This window comes from Folsomia candida, unplaced genomic scaffold (assembly GCF_002217175.1).
Source record: "Folsomia candida strain VU population unplaced genomic scaffold, ASM221717v1 Fcan01_Sc038, whole genome shotgun sequence".
In the NCBI taxonomy this organism is placed as follows: Eukaryota; Metazoa; Arthropoda; class Collembola; order Entomobryomorpha; family Isotomidae; genus Folsomia; species Folsomia candida.
Genome location: NW_019091230.1, coordinates 26,331 through 39,837, shown reverse-complemented (window position 1 = coordinate 39,837; position 13,507 = coordinate 26,331). Strand labels below are relative to the sequence as shown.

The 13,507-nt window shown below is 36.8% G+C and overlaps 2 protein-coding genes across 2 annotated transcripts; one reads left to right on the top strand and one right to left on the bottom strand.

Moving 5' to 3' along the window:
• Window positions 1-1,487: 1,487 nt before the first annotated feature.
• Window positions 1,488-5,893, top strand: LOC118432997. Its single transcript, XM_035844493.1, has 2 exons — window positions 1,488-2,564; window positions 3,809-5,893. The coding sequence occupies exons 1-2, from the start codon at window positions 1,872-1,874 to the stop codon at window positions 5,408-5,410; spliced, it is 2,295 nt and encodes a 764-aa protein (XP_035700386.1). The 5' UTR covers window positions 1,488-1,871; the 3' UTR covers window positions 5,411-5,893.
• Window positions 5,408-8,173, bottom strand: LOC110861176 (trypsin-1). The gene is made up of 6 exons (XM_022110287.2): window positions 7,695-8,173; window positions 7,347-7,638; window positions 6,935-7,044; window positions 6,687-6,872; window positions 6,482-6,575; window positions 5,408-6,416 (listed from the first exon to the last, which is right to left on the bottom strand). Exons 1-6 carry the CDS (start codon window positions 7,900-7,902, stop codon window positions 6,362-6,364), a joined length of 945 nt encoding a protein of 314 aa, XP_021965979.2. The 5' UTR covers window positions 7,903-8,173; the 3' UTR covers window positions 5,408-6,361.
• Window positions 8,174-13,507: the final 5,334 nt, after the last annotated feature.

Below are 13,507 nucleotides of genomic sequence, written 5' to 3'. Positions count from 1 at the left end.
TCAGAATATCTCAAAACTATTGAAATGCGTACTTGTTAATTTAAAATATGGCATTTCCTACTGTCATTTATATTTTGATAAGGAAAACTAAATCCGACTCAACATTGCATGAAGGAGAGAATGTCAATTCTTCATTGAACTGGATAAAAATATTGACAGGCACATACTTACATGGATATGTACATTTGTATTGATAAAGACAAATTTAGATAGGCCCCCAAATCTAGCTCACGTACCGGCCCCCAATCTATAGTTCCGCCACTGCCGAAACACTGCCTAGATCGTCATAAACCGATATTTTAGCGTATGCCATAAATCTTCATACGTATGATAATTAAACTTTAATACGGAATTCGAGTATGGTACTAGCCGAGGTTTGAACATACCGCACCCACACAAAGTTACAAAGAACAGAACAGTTTACTGTAATAGAACAGTAATAGAACCAGGGTTACAAGTGATATATATCACTGAGTGAGATTTAGTGAGATTTAATGATATATATCATTTATCTCACTTGGGGCTGAGTGAGAAATATGAGAAATAATGAGATAAACTTGTAGTTCATGACCCCGTCCGCTAGGTGGCGCTAGTGCATGGCTAATAAATCTCACTAAATCTCATATTTCTCATGTCTCACTATTTCTCATTATATCTCAGTGAGATGAGATTTACGAGGGTGAGATGAGATTTCTGCAACCCTGAATAGAACTCGCGTTTTATTAAAAAAAATAAATCCTTACAAACGAATATAAAAAAGTAGGGTCAGAACGACCCCCCATATGACACTTATGTATTTTGTTGACCTTTGACCTCGTCTTCAAGGTCATGAGGTCTAAAATATTACCCTCATTGAAATCGCGGTCAAATTTCCTTCAAAATTACACCCCATATGAAAATTAAAGTTAAACTTAATTTTGGCCACACCCCTCGCACTGTGGGGTGGGGTCCGACTGAGCCAATTTTCGAAATCTACCGAGAACTAAAAATTAGAAGTACAATGGCGAAAACCGCCTTTGATTATTTTGACTCGTTCTGGAGATATCCTGCTGACGGACAGACGGACGGACAAAATGATTACACTAAGCAGCTTCCGCTACTTAATAATGAAAGAACCTTGGTAAATGAATCCTTGCTTCTTATTTCACAAATGCCTTGATATCATATGTATGTACATGGCAAAATGGAACACAACATATCCATCGATTAGGACATGCTACTTGTTTACAACACTTGACTCTAGTCATGCATGTATCAAGTAGCTGGAACGGAATTTCATGAGTGAAATAAGGAAATGCATGCAAAACACGCTAAATGTATCAGTGTCAGCAGTATACTGATCCCGTATTCGTATGTACATACTACCGAATGCACCCCTTCCTAACCGTTTACTTATCTATTTCCTACTCTAAAGATAGAATTTCACACTTACACATTCTCCACAGACTCTGTGCAATAAAAATTCCATCCTTTACACATTCGTTGGAAGGAACACTTTATCTAGTCTAATCTCTTCCACTCTTTCGTGTAAAAAGCCTTTTTTCTATAAAATATTTTCTCAAATCCCTGAACTGGGAATAGCGATATTTCCGATAACAAATAATAACTAAAAGTCTGCAAAATTTCATCTTACATACAAATCCAGTCAAGCTAATATTAACTATGTATAATTTAATCATTTTATTTAAATGGTGAATTTAATTTGGCAAGGTGAAGGACAAGTACATATGTATTGATCTTTATTTCGGCTAAAAAATCATAATTTTTAGTTAGTAAAGTGTCCAGTGTAAAAGTTCTATCAAAAAATTTAATACAAGCTTACAATATCCTGAAAATATTCAATACTCACCATCCTCTTAACTGATACAAAAATGGATTTTTATCTCTATGGACTGGACACGTTCCTTACAACTTTTGTCGAAGAAGAAGAAGGTGGCCTAGTTCTAATCAGTCAAATTAAGACAGCGTTGTCCAATCCGGACAAATTTTACGACGCATTTTCCCCAGAAGATGGAATCGGTTCGTTAAAATCTGGACTGCATTATTTAATAAAATTTGTGCAGACACGGGCCGACACATTTGTCATGTTTCGCATGACTAATTATCTCCTCCTAATTACAACTAAAATCGGGGCGGATGTGGAATCTGAAACGCAAAAACTTTCCTTGGATTGGAAAGAAAAAGTGGGACAATTCGGGCACGATGATAGGATAAATATTGCGTCAAAATCCATTCAAGTGGAGGAAGAAATTAGGGAAGATTTAATTCTGGATTTATTAAAGAGTGCGAAATTCCCGGAGGAAACGGCATCCTGGACAATTGCTTTGCCATTTTTGCAACGAATAAAGTCCATCCCATCCGACCCAAAATTTCTTAGTGAGACCAGCGCAGTTTTATTGGAGAAAGAGAAAACCTGGAAAGAATATGGTGAAGAGGAGAAAACTGTGTTGCTAAAAATATTTAGATATACGTTGGTTTCCCAAAATAATGTGGATTCCGTGACAAAGTTTTTACTTCAGGTTCTACAAAATGAAGAGAAAGCTGAGCCGATAGAGAAACATGAGGTATATTATTTTGTTACATCTTTGTATGCATTGAATTCTACAGATAGATAACCAAATTCCATGAAACGTTAGTAGAGAATAAGGAACCTTTTATTTACAAGTAATATTTTATGTAAACAGAGGATTCCACATGATTTGAATACATTTTGATTTAATTATAGAGGTTCGCCAACAAGTTTACGTTTGCAAATTAGTTAGCCAACTATACTAAAGAATCCTGCCAATTTAAAATGAATTTGCCAATTTTATAAACTTTTCAAAAGAATTTAATTGTTTTCTATCAAAAATTTTGTAAAATCATGAATACATACTTACACGAAATTCGCAAGTATTTCTTTTACGCTGTACATATACATATGTATGTATATATATATATATATCAGGAATACGAGAAGGTTTACATATTTACATACGTACATGTGTATCCTCATTTCTTTGGTATTTAATAGGGCAAATATTAATGGTGACCCTAAGTGACTGAATGGGATACCCTAAGAACTAAACCCTACGTTGGACTGAATGGCCTTCCCTAACTTGCCAATAACCATCCTTATTTATCTTAAACTTTACCCTAATTTCCCAAAATATTTTATTTAGGTAACTAAATTATACACACTAAATAAAAATAAATACAATTTACTCAAAGTTGAGTAAAAAAGAGGATGACACTACCAAAGGTTAAAAAAACAACTTTGTGGAAAATTTACCCACCCGTTGGACATTTTACATACATAACTTTGGACAAATTTTTATTTGGAGTGTATGTAATCCGTACGCACAGACAAAAGGAAAAGAATCAAATTAGTTAATTTCTCTATGTAATTTTCAAATATTTAAAAACCAGCATGTTTGTGAGCATTTAACCAGACTAGCATACATCTACAGAGATTTTAATATCTCTGATACTTGCAAAAATGTACCTGTTGGGTTAAAACGTGGACCAGGGAGCCATAAGAAATGCAAGCGAGCCCTTGTTGTTGAAGTTTTTTATTAATTTAAGAATCAATTCTGAGAAATGGTCTTAATAAATGATAATCGAGATGTAATTACCTAAAAAATGATGTAAATCAACGATTTTTAACTATCAGAACCTTAGGGTCGAGATTCAGTTATTAGCTATTTTTTTCGACCTGTTAGGGTAGGCCATTCAGTCCACCATAGGGTTTAGTTCTTAGGGTATCCCATTCAGTCACTTAGGGTCGCCATTAAATGCGACCCTATTTAATATTGTATATTTTTTACAGATTGTTCTACTCATCTCGAAAACCTTGGAGCTTAAAATTTTCACCGTGAAGACGCCCTTACCCGTCGAATGTATCCAATTCATGTCCAATCTTCAACAAGTGGATTCTTCAACATCCGTGTTATCCCAGTTACCAATTTACCAATATTGTCTCGACATCCTGAATAATTCTACGGATCCAATCTACATCGCGTCCACCTCATCATTATTTTTGCATCCACCTGAATCAAACCCTGATGCTGACCAAACCTCCATAATTTTCTCAATATTTATAAAATCTCAGTTTCCTTATGACAATTCGGTATATGCAAATCTTCTAAAAGTCTTAGACATAAAAGGGACGGATGGAAAGTTAGCAATTACCAAGGAAATCTTATCCTCTCTTATTACCATTATTGAAAAAGACCTAGACACCCCTTCCGACAAAAGAGCCCTTTCCTCTGAACAGACCAATAACTGCCTAAAAGTTCTAACCACTTGTGGTAAAAATTCCGCAAATTTTAGTCAAAATCCTCCCGAGCTTGTCGCGCTGGTGGGAGATTTTTGCATAAATTTCTTCAACAAAAGTACCAACAATGGAAAATCTCTACCAGAGAAAGATTTCAGTACAGACTTCATGTTAATGTTGAAAAACTATGTATTAATTGGGTATCCATTAAGTGTTGACACTTTTAAAGGTCTTTACAACCTGCTCACTTTTCCTGACTTCCCTCGGTCTGAGGAAGAAGGGGAGGGCTTAATTCAGTTTCTTAGCGCTGCCTTAGATAAATTTAAATTTCCTAAGGACACTGTTGATTGGGATGTGGCCATTACAAGTGACGCCATTGACTCAAAAGGAATCTTTTTATCCAGTATTGGTCGCAATATCGATTTGGACATACAAGTCGGGGCGTCACTCTTGTTATCAGTGGCCTCCGATAACTTAAATGTTGTCATGGCGGTTACAGGTTTGCAAGGCGCGTGGCTAATCACAGGAGTAATAGGTCGAGAAATTCTGTCCAAGTATAATCAAAATATCCTTGACAAAAAAGCTAAAACGATTGGAGACCAGAGAAAAAATGTAATTATGTCGCTTTTATTTAAAAAAGAGTATTTTCCTTTCTCTGGGGAATTGCTGCTGTACATTTTCTATTCCAAGGAGGAATTAAATGGTAAAGATTTGACCTACATCACCATGTATTTCAGAGATATTAAAGGTATCGCACTTTTTGATACGATAAAGGAAATATTTACAAGGATTAAGGATAAGGGGGAGGCTTATGTGAGTGGATACGCGGATTTATTTGATCTTCATGCCACACTGATTGATCGGTTTAAGGATACAATTAAGGACAACGAGAGTACTTGGGCGGGTTGGTGGTCGGAATATGTGTTGAATGGGTTGGAAATTAGTGGGGACGATAAAGTGGATGAAAGTAGGGTGGAACTTGCAATCAAATTATTGTTCATTATTCCTTACAAAGGAGAAAGTAAGACGGAGCTAAATATTGACAAGTGGGATCATATTAAGGAACTATTGGATAAATTTTTAAATTCTGGTGACATAAGGGACGATATTAAAGGAGATATTAGGAAGGTATATGACAGAATTGGTGTGAAGTAAATATTCATATATTTGGGAATTTGCATTATTGCTGTTAATTCTCTGGATATATGTGTAGCCATTGAGAATCAGCATTTTTACTTTGTTGAATTAATTAATTTTATGTATGTGAGGCAACACTTAAATTTAAGGGTTAATTTTATCGAACCTGTACACAATCCACTGTCCACAATGACACAAGAGCGTCCATATGAACATTTGTCGTATTGGTATGTTGTCGCGCAGGAAACACCGCGCGTTGAAAATTCTTGCCAGGGTTTCTAGCAGTCATACACACCCTGTAACTTACCGGCATGCATGCACCTTGCGTAATACATATATATATACATTTTATTTATTTATTTATTTATTTATTCACATCAAGCTTGATTTAAAACAAAATCTTGTTACGCTTGACGGTAACATAACTAGTAATAAAATTAGAACAATGTTTGTCATATTCGTATGTACATACTTATAAAAAATGTAGTAATTGTAATTTATGCCAAAGCTAGCGAGTAGATTTTGATAGCAAACGTTATACAATCTGCAATTATAATAGAGTAGAGAGGAATGCAATGTCATAGTTTAGAAACGAATTCTTCAATTTTGTTTTGAATACATTAAAATTATGCGATTCTTTTAATTCGGTAGGTAATTTGTTCCATGCAATAGTTGGATTAATGCCTATTTGTATTTAACGTATTAAATTGCCTATGCAAAAGTTTGCATGTTTCTGCCTTTCGTGTTACACGGAGGGTTGTACAAATTTAATTTACACTTTATACATACATTAATACCCAGGGCAGATCGGAGTAAAGTATAAAATATTTAAAGTAAAAAAGTTGTTTACAGGGGAAAATAATTTTTTATTGTGTTTAATTATCAATTAATAATTGCATTTACATAGTTGCGTAAAATGGGGTTTGTTTCCAAAAAGTGTGCATATCGTTTATGATTTTATTAGGTTTATTATGCAGCGATGGTTGACCTGATCCATTCAGCGAAGTAGGATGTTTCCGTGTAACTAAAGAAATTTTCAAGAAAATCATGAAAATGCTAAAAAAAATATAAAATTATTTCTCTCCTTACACTCCCGGATATCCGTCCAGGGCACAATCCTTGCCCCAAGAAACGATCCCACACAGCGCATTGTCCGGTCCGCACATCAATGGACCGCCGGAATCTAGTAAATAAAATACAAATTTGGGCACGATTTAATTTTTTTTTCGTAAAAAATTGCCACTAAAATTGACCAAAATTTTCGACAATTTGCTAAATATCTAAATTGACCCACCAGCTTTGCAAGAATCCTTTCCTACAACCCCGTAGCAGACCATGCTCTCTGTGACGACACCAACTCCAATGTTGGCGATTCGACAGGGCTCGTCTGCCACGTAGGGCACTTCAACCTTCATGAGGACATCGGGAAGGTCACCGATCGGGAAAGAGAGCATGCCCCATCCCGCCACGGTGGCCAAGTCTGAAATTACGAAAAAAATCATATTCGGATATTTTTGTTTTTTATATCTATTTTTTATATACCTGTCGGGGCGAAGTTAAGCTGTGGGATGATCGCTGGACCGACAAACTCGTTGAATTCGAAGGGACGGTCGACTCGCATGAGGGCGATATCGTTGTTAATAATAGTGGGTCTAAATATAGAAGAAATGAGTAGTCGAGCAAATATGTAGATAAACAGTTAGCATAAATTTCCATAATTTTCAGGATTAGTTTCTATAAAATTGTCATCGTTGCTTCCCCTCGCATAGTCTGGCAGATTTTGATAGCTCTGTATTAAAATTTTTCCCGTCTGTAAAAATTTGCTACCGACATGGTAAAATTTTAAAACTGAGCTATAACTCCGCTGCATTACCCCTTTGGCAGAATCATTTGTACATGAATACCGCTTTGTATTGTTTTAATACCGGATTTGTAACGATAAGAGTGTAAATACCTGTTGTATCCTGGGTGGATCACGATGGCAGTGACACCACGACTCTGTTCCGTCCCCTCGTTAAGGGTCAGGTTGTGATCCCCTGCGACCAGGGTGTAACTGCTGGGGGACCCGCCTACACAGTGAGCCGCAGTAACGACCCAATCTGGGGAAACGATCGACCCCCCGCAAATGTGACCACCAACTCGCAGGTCGATCATCCAGGGAAACTCGTTCTTTGTAGCTTCCACGCCCCCGACGATGAGGCGAGGGTCGGTTCCTTGGAAAAGGGCGGTGTCCAATTTGGGCATGGCTGAAATTTTAATGTTTTCAAAATATTTTCGAAATAAGATATTATCCAAAGCTTACCCGAAGCCAAGGCGACGACTCCGAGGAAGATGATTGATTTCATGATGAAGTTGGGATGCTGATTCGAGCTAGAATGATAAAGTTTGATACAAAATGGTCCGATTTTATACTCTGCCAAGGATTGTGATAAGCATTGGTAATTTGAGGTGTGGCAATCCCGCCCAAATTTATGTAAAGAGGGTTGGGAAGTTGAACCGATAAGCGACATACATAAATTTCCCTTGGTGCATGAAAAACCTGAAATATTTCAACATCACGGATATCTATTAAATAAATACCCAAGGTTACAGTCATTTACGCAGCTCAATACCAACCGGCTGTCAATATACGTACCAATATACTTACGTATAAGTGTCAGAGCGAGCCCACTCACTTTTGTTGACATCACTGGGTAAACTTTACCAATATTGTAACTTGTATCAAAGGCATCCATCATTTTTTACCCCAGTAAATTTTTCATCTTGGGATAACCCTCAACTCCAATTACATAAATACAATATGAATGTATGTACGTATATATGTACGTTCAAACGAACGTACATATTTATATGCTGCAGATCTGATAAAAACTAAAATTTTCCGATTGTGTAATTATAAATTCCCGTGCGATATATGTACATAATTATCGATTTTGTGGACAAATTTTCTAATCACGATCGATTTTTCACGAACATTTTTTTTTAAATTCCCGATTGAGAATTATTTACACACTGCATTTTGGAAGATGTACTTGAGTACGTAAGTATTTACATAAATGCATAATATGCATACATATATGACATATTATGTCATATGTAGATACATATTTTCCTTCATACTTTGTTTAATACGGAAAAACTACAATACGCTATCCCGACACTAGTGCATTCAAAATCGGTTTTTTCGATTTTGTAAAACCAGTTTTCCATTTAACCGAAAACCTTACAAATGATAAATTGATAAACCTTATATCGAGCTCCTGCATTACTTATCAACTATGATTGGTACAGTCGTATATACATGCATGAATACCGTATTGTACATAACACCGTAAAATACTGAGCTTCTAAGAGTGAACAAAAACTTTAAACTTTTTTTATTTTACACTTTGAACCAATGAAATATATACATACATAATTTTTAACTTTCGTAAATTACATAAACATTAACTAATTATTACGTAAACATAAATACGTCTTAAATAAATTGAGTTCATACCTTCCTCAAATAATCGTATGTACATACATACATTCATTGTATAAATAAATAGACATATAATTACACAATTAATTAATTAATGGGTTCGACTATTCCAACGTACATAATTCATCCCCCAGTACTCCGTACCGAACGCCTACCTGGAACGCGAGAACCACAAATTGCTCACCCAACAGGGAGAGCACCAAGTCCAGGTTCAGAAAAGCATCGAAAAATTCAATATCACACAAACAACCTGTCTTGTCGCCCTTCTCCTGGTCATGCTTATCCTCGTCTCCATCGGTGTGGTCCAGGTCCGCCGCATGCCCGTGCCCAAACGCCGCAGCCACAGAGGCATCGAAGACTATTGACGCCAGCCACCACCCCTGCCCCCCCAACAGCAACCGCGACCCCACCAATGCAGCCCACTACGATAACAACCCCACGCAATGCCCTACATCTCAGCCTGCCTTAACCCCCACCCGTCGGATCATCCTACATCCTAAACTCGCCTTCCATCTCTCCACCTATCCTATCCACATTCACCCACTAAACTATCATACCAACTGGGCACACAAGCAAGATTAAACTTATGTATATACTTAGCCATACGGCAAAAACTTTTGTAAAAACTATTATTAACTACTTCTTTATTTGTCATCATTTTACACTGGACACCTACTTCAAATTTTACCCATACACAAGTTAATTTATACGCTCGTATATAATTGTACCTTCATGGGGCCGTAAGCAGCCTCAAAAGGATTGTAATAAACTCATACATACAATTAATTAATTAATTACCCTTCCGTGCAATCAGAAGAAAGGAGACGGTTTGCCTCACACAGAATTCCTGCACCACCATGGGCGTTATCGCTTCAACAAAATTATTCCCAAATTCCAACCTTAACGACCTTAAGGTTTTGTACATCCTCCTCTCCACCTTGTTGCGACATCTCCTCTTAAACCTTGAAAGCCACCTTGTACTTAAATTATGGGCTTGTGCAGCCGCAGAAAACAAAAACAGGGTGAAAATTACCACCAAAATAAAATCCCAGAGGAACAAGATGCCTCAAACTTTCCCACATTTTCCGCATGCAGTAATTTAATGCACGTGAACCCAAGCAAAATTTCCACCATTGGAGATACAAGAGCTGTAACGAGTAATATTCTCGATTTAGTGCAACAATTTAACACTTTGTCGTAAACTTGTAATTCTCTGTAGTTCAGAAACAATGTCATTTTACGCTTCATCATATCACTGGCTACCAAGGCGTTGCACGACGTCCACAAGAATGCAATACCTCGCAATGATACGGTTGCTAAGTAATAAGTTAGTGAAATCATGACTTGCTCAAATGCTACAAATTCAACTTGCACAAAACAGGAGGATTAAGCAGTGCGAATTTCCACTTAGAAAGTTTCCACAAAACAGACTGCTTAATAGGCTGACATGGCGCGAATATGGTGAGAATTCCGAGCGCCGACGAAATTAAGGGACCCGTGACGGCAAGAGCAATGCAAAAAAGTTTGATGCAAAACTTCACTTTTTGGGAACCTAGAAAACCGATCGATAATTTTGTATTTAAAAAATAAGGCATCTCAGGCAGCCTTGTACAATCTATAGTTTTGTAAAATAATTTTAGTAACTTTTACAAAATAAAAGATCCCTTTGATCTGACTAAATAAGTCCTAAGTTTACAAAAATTTTGTAGCTAACTAGAAAATATTTTTAAAATTTTGCAAAAGTTTGTAAGCTTATAGAATTTAAGGTTTAATTTAATTTTGCAATTAGGCAATTCTAGAGCTTGGCGGAAATGGGGTGAAAACCTCCAAATATCCGGGTCCGTATCTATATTCATGAAAAAATCTCGCCATCCAACCTCCAATATCCATGATATCCGCCGAACTCTGGGCAATTCACGTCAATAGTGGTAAGTCCGTAATCACGCACTCTAAATAAAAATGAGTAAAATTTACTCCAGGTTTGGTAAAAAAAGATGACAAAAACAGATGGAAAGTTTCTCTAACGTTGTGCAAAATTTACACAACTTTGGACAAGGTTGGATAAATTTTACTTTTTGGTTGTGTCATCCTCTTTTTGTTACCCAACCTGGAGTAAATTTTACTCATTTTTATTTAGAGTGCGTAAACTTACGAAGTTAAGCTTGAAAACCATAAAGAAGCCATTTATCTTCGCAAGGTTTTGTAAACTCGTAAGCAAATAGCCTTCGCGTTTTCATAAGTTTACGGACTTACTAAGGTTGGCGTGAATTAAGGTCGTCAAGGTCCTTGATTCAAGGACTGCGTGAATTGTCGCACTTTTATTCCTTAAATTGTGACATTTACTTACCAATGTTTTGTTGCAGCAGGAAGTTTGCCAGCTGAATGTTCCCATGATCGATTGGAACGTCAAACCGTATCGGAATGGTTGTCAGATATGCCACGACGCCAAGGCAGGCTTGTCCTTGATCCAGTAATTCAGATGAGCTGAGTGTAATTGTGGAAAATACCCGGCAAGCTAGGATACAGGAGTGAAAAATGTAGGACAAAAGGGTAATTCTCTGAGCCCTTCTAGATGCCACAATTCTCCTACTTTGCGTGTCCCATTTGACGGGTAAACAGCCAAAATAGGCGCCTAGTTTAAGGTAGCTTTTCACGAAATTGATATCGTTGGCCAACATTTCATGTATAGGTAATACGGAGGGAAATCTTCTGATTCGAGGTATATATTTCAATTTGGATTATAATTTAATTGCAAATTTTACGTCTTGCATCCTTTAATTTTAATTCGTTTTAATAACTAATGTTACATACATCGAGAAATGTTCGCAGATCTCTAGTTGAGTTTGGTGTGACGACGCAGTGTTATATTTGGTTTTTTTCGATTTTTTAGCTCGCAAATGGTAGGGGTTGAATAAGCAGGAGAATTATAATTAATTAAATATTCAAAATTTAAGTTTGAGTCTTAAGTTCAAGTAACGAATTAAAGGTTTACAAATCCATGCCTGTTAAATGGCGCAATTTAATCCATGTCTATCAGTATTGATAGCTTCTTTGCATCCACATTATGAGGATCATAATTAAGTAATTATTATACTTAATAGCTATATAAGTCTGTTAATAATTGTACTGTATAATTATCAACAAAGACATACATATGCGCACATTATGTACATTATTCATGCCCAATCCGTTGTGCTGTCATTACTTACACTCTTAGCAAAATGGTGAAGTCATACATATGTACACTCCGTGATAGTATTGATTTGGTGATAATTTCTCCCCGGGTTGGTAATAGTTTGATTCCAAGTGGTGAGTTTTCATCACCACAACGATGTAGATTTTTCACTATGCGGTGTTGCCCGTTATCACCGCTCCGGTTAAGTCATATTCATATGCACTTCGTTTGGTTATGCTTCAATACCATTTTTCTAAGAGTGTAGAAAGGCTTAGGATGGGAGGTTGCATACTATCAACTCCCAGATTACGATGCCCTTTAGATATGTTGTAGTGTCCCATGAATGAACAAGGACCCTGAAGTGGTTTAATGCCATGGCCACATTTTCGCTGCCACCACACCAACTCAAAGGTGCCTAAAAATCGCTTTCACTCTAGCTTTCACTCATTCAAAATCACGCCAAAAATCCAATTTTACTCGGATTTTGAAATTTCTTTCATAATTATACTCTCAGATTAGTGATGGTAATCCGTAACCGATCCTATCCTAGGATCGTAAAAACTCGGATAGGATCGGATTTTCACACGGATCGGATAGAGGATCCGAGGATCAGACAATCCGATCCGAACCGATGAAATCCTAGGATCGCACAGGATCCTCGGATCATCCGATGTAAACTCGTTTCACATTTGGTGAGTTCATCACATGGCGTACATTACCCGAACGAGCCGAATTATGTTATTATTCTACACCAGTTATTTTTATTTTGGCGTTGAAATCATACTAAATTGAATAATTTGAACGCCAAAATAAAAATAACTGGTGTAAAATAATAGGATAATTCGGCTCATTCGGGTAATGTACGCCATGTGATGAACTCACCAAAAACCGTTCCAATAAATAAAGAAAAGCAGCTGGTAAAGTATTTCCATAGTTAGACACAAGGTGTCTCACACATATCATCCGCGGATATCCTACGATCGGATCGCATCGGATTTCGAGTAGAACCGGGAGCCGATCCGATCCTAAAGCGAGCAAATCCGATCCGATCCGATCCTGTATTTATCCGATCCTATCCTACGGATCGGTTAATTTAGGATACGGATTACCATCCCTATCTCAGATAGTTGTTCTCTTATATCCATCATAAAACTCAACATTTTGAAATTCTTAGTATTTTTTATATCTAAAATTTTGAATGAGCATTGTTGTAGTAATCAACAAAGCAAATTATTTCTGCGACATAATCATTAAACAAGTTGAGTTTGATGTTGGATCATCAAACTATCTGGGATACAACTATCTGGGAGTATAATGATGATGACAGAAATTTCAATATCGGAGTAAAATTAGATTTTTGGCGTGATTTCGAACGGGTGAAAGCTAGAGTGAAAGCAATTTTTAGGCACCTCTGAGTGGGTGTTGCGCGCACAAATGTGGCCATGGAATCAAACCA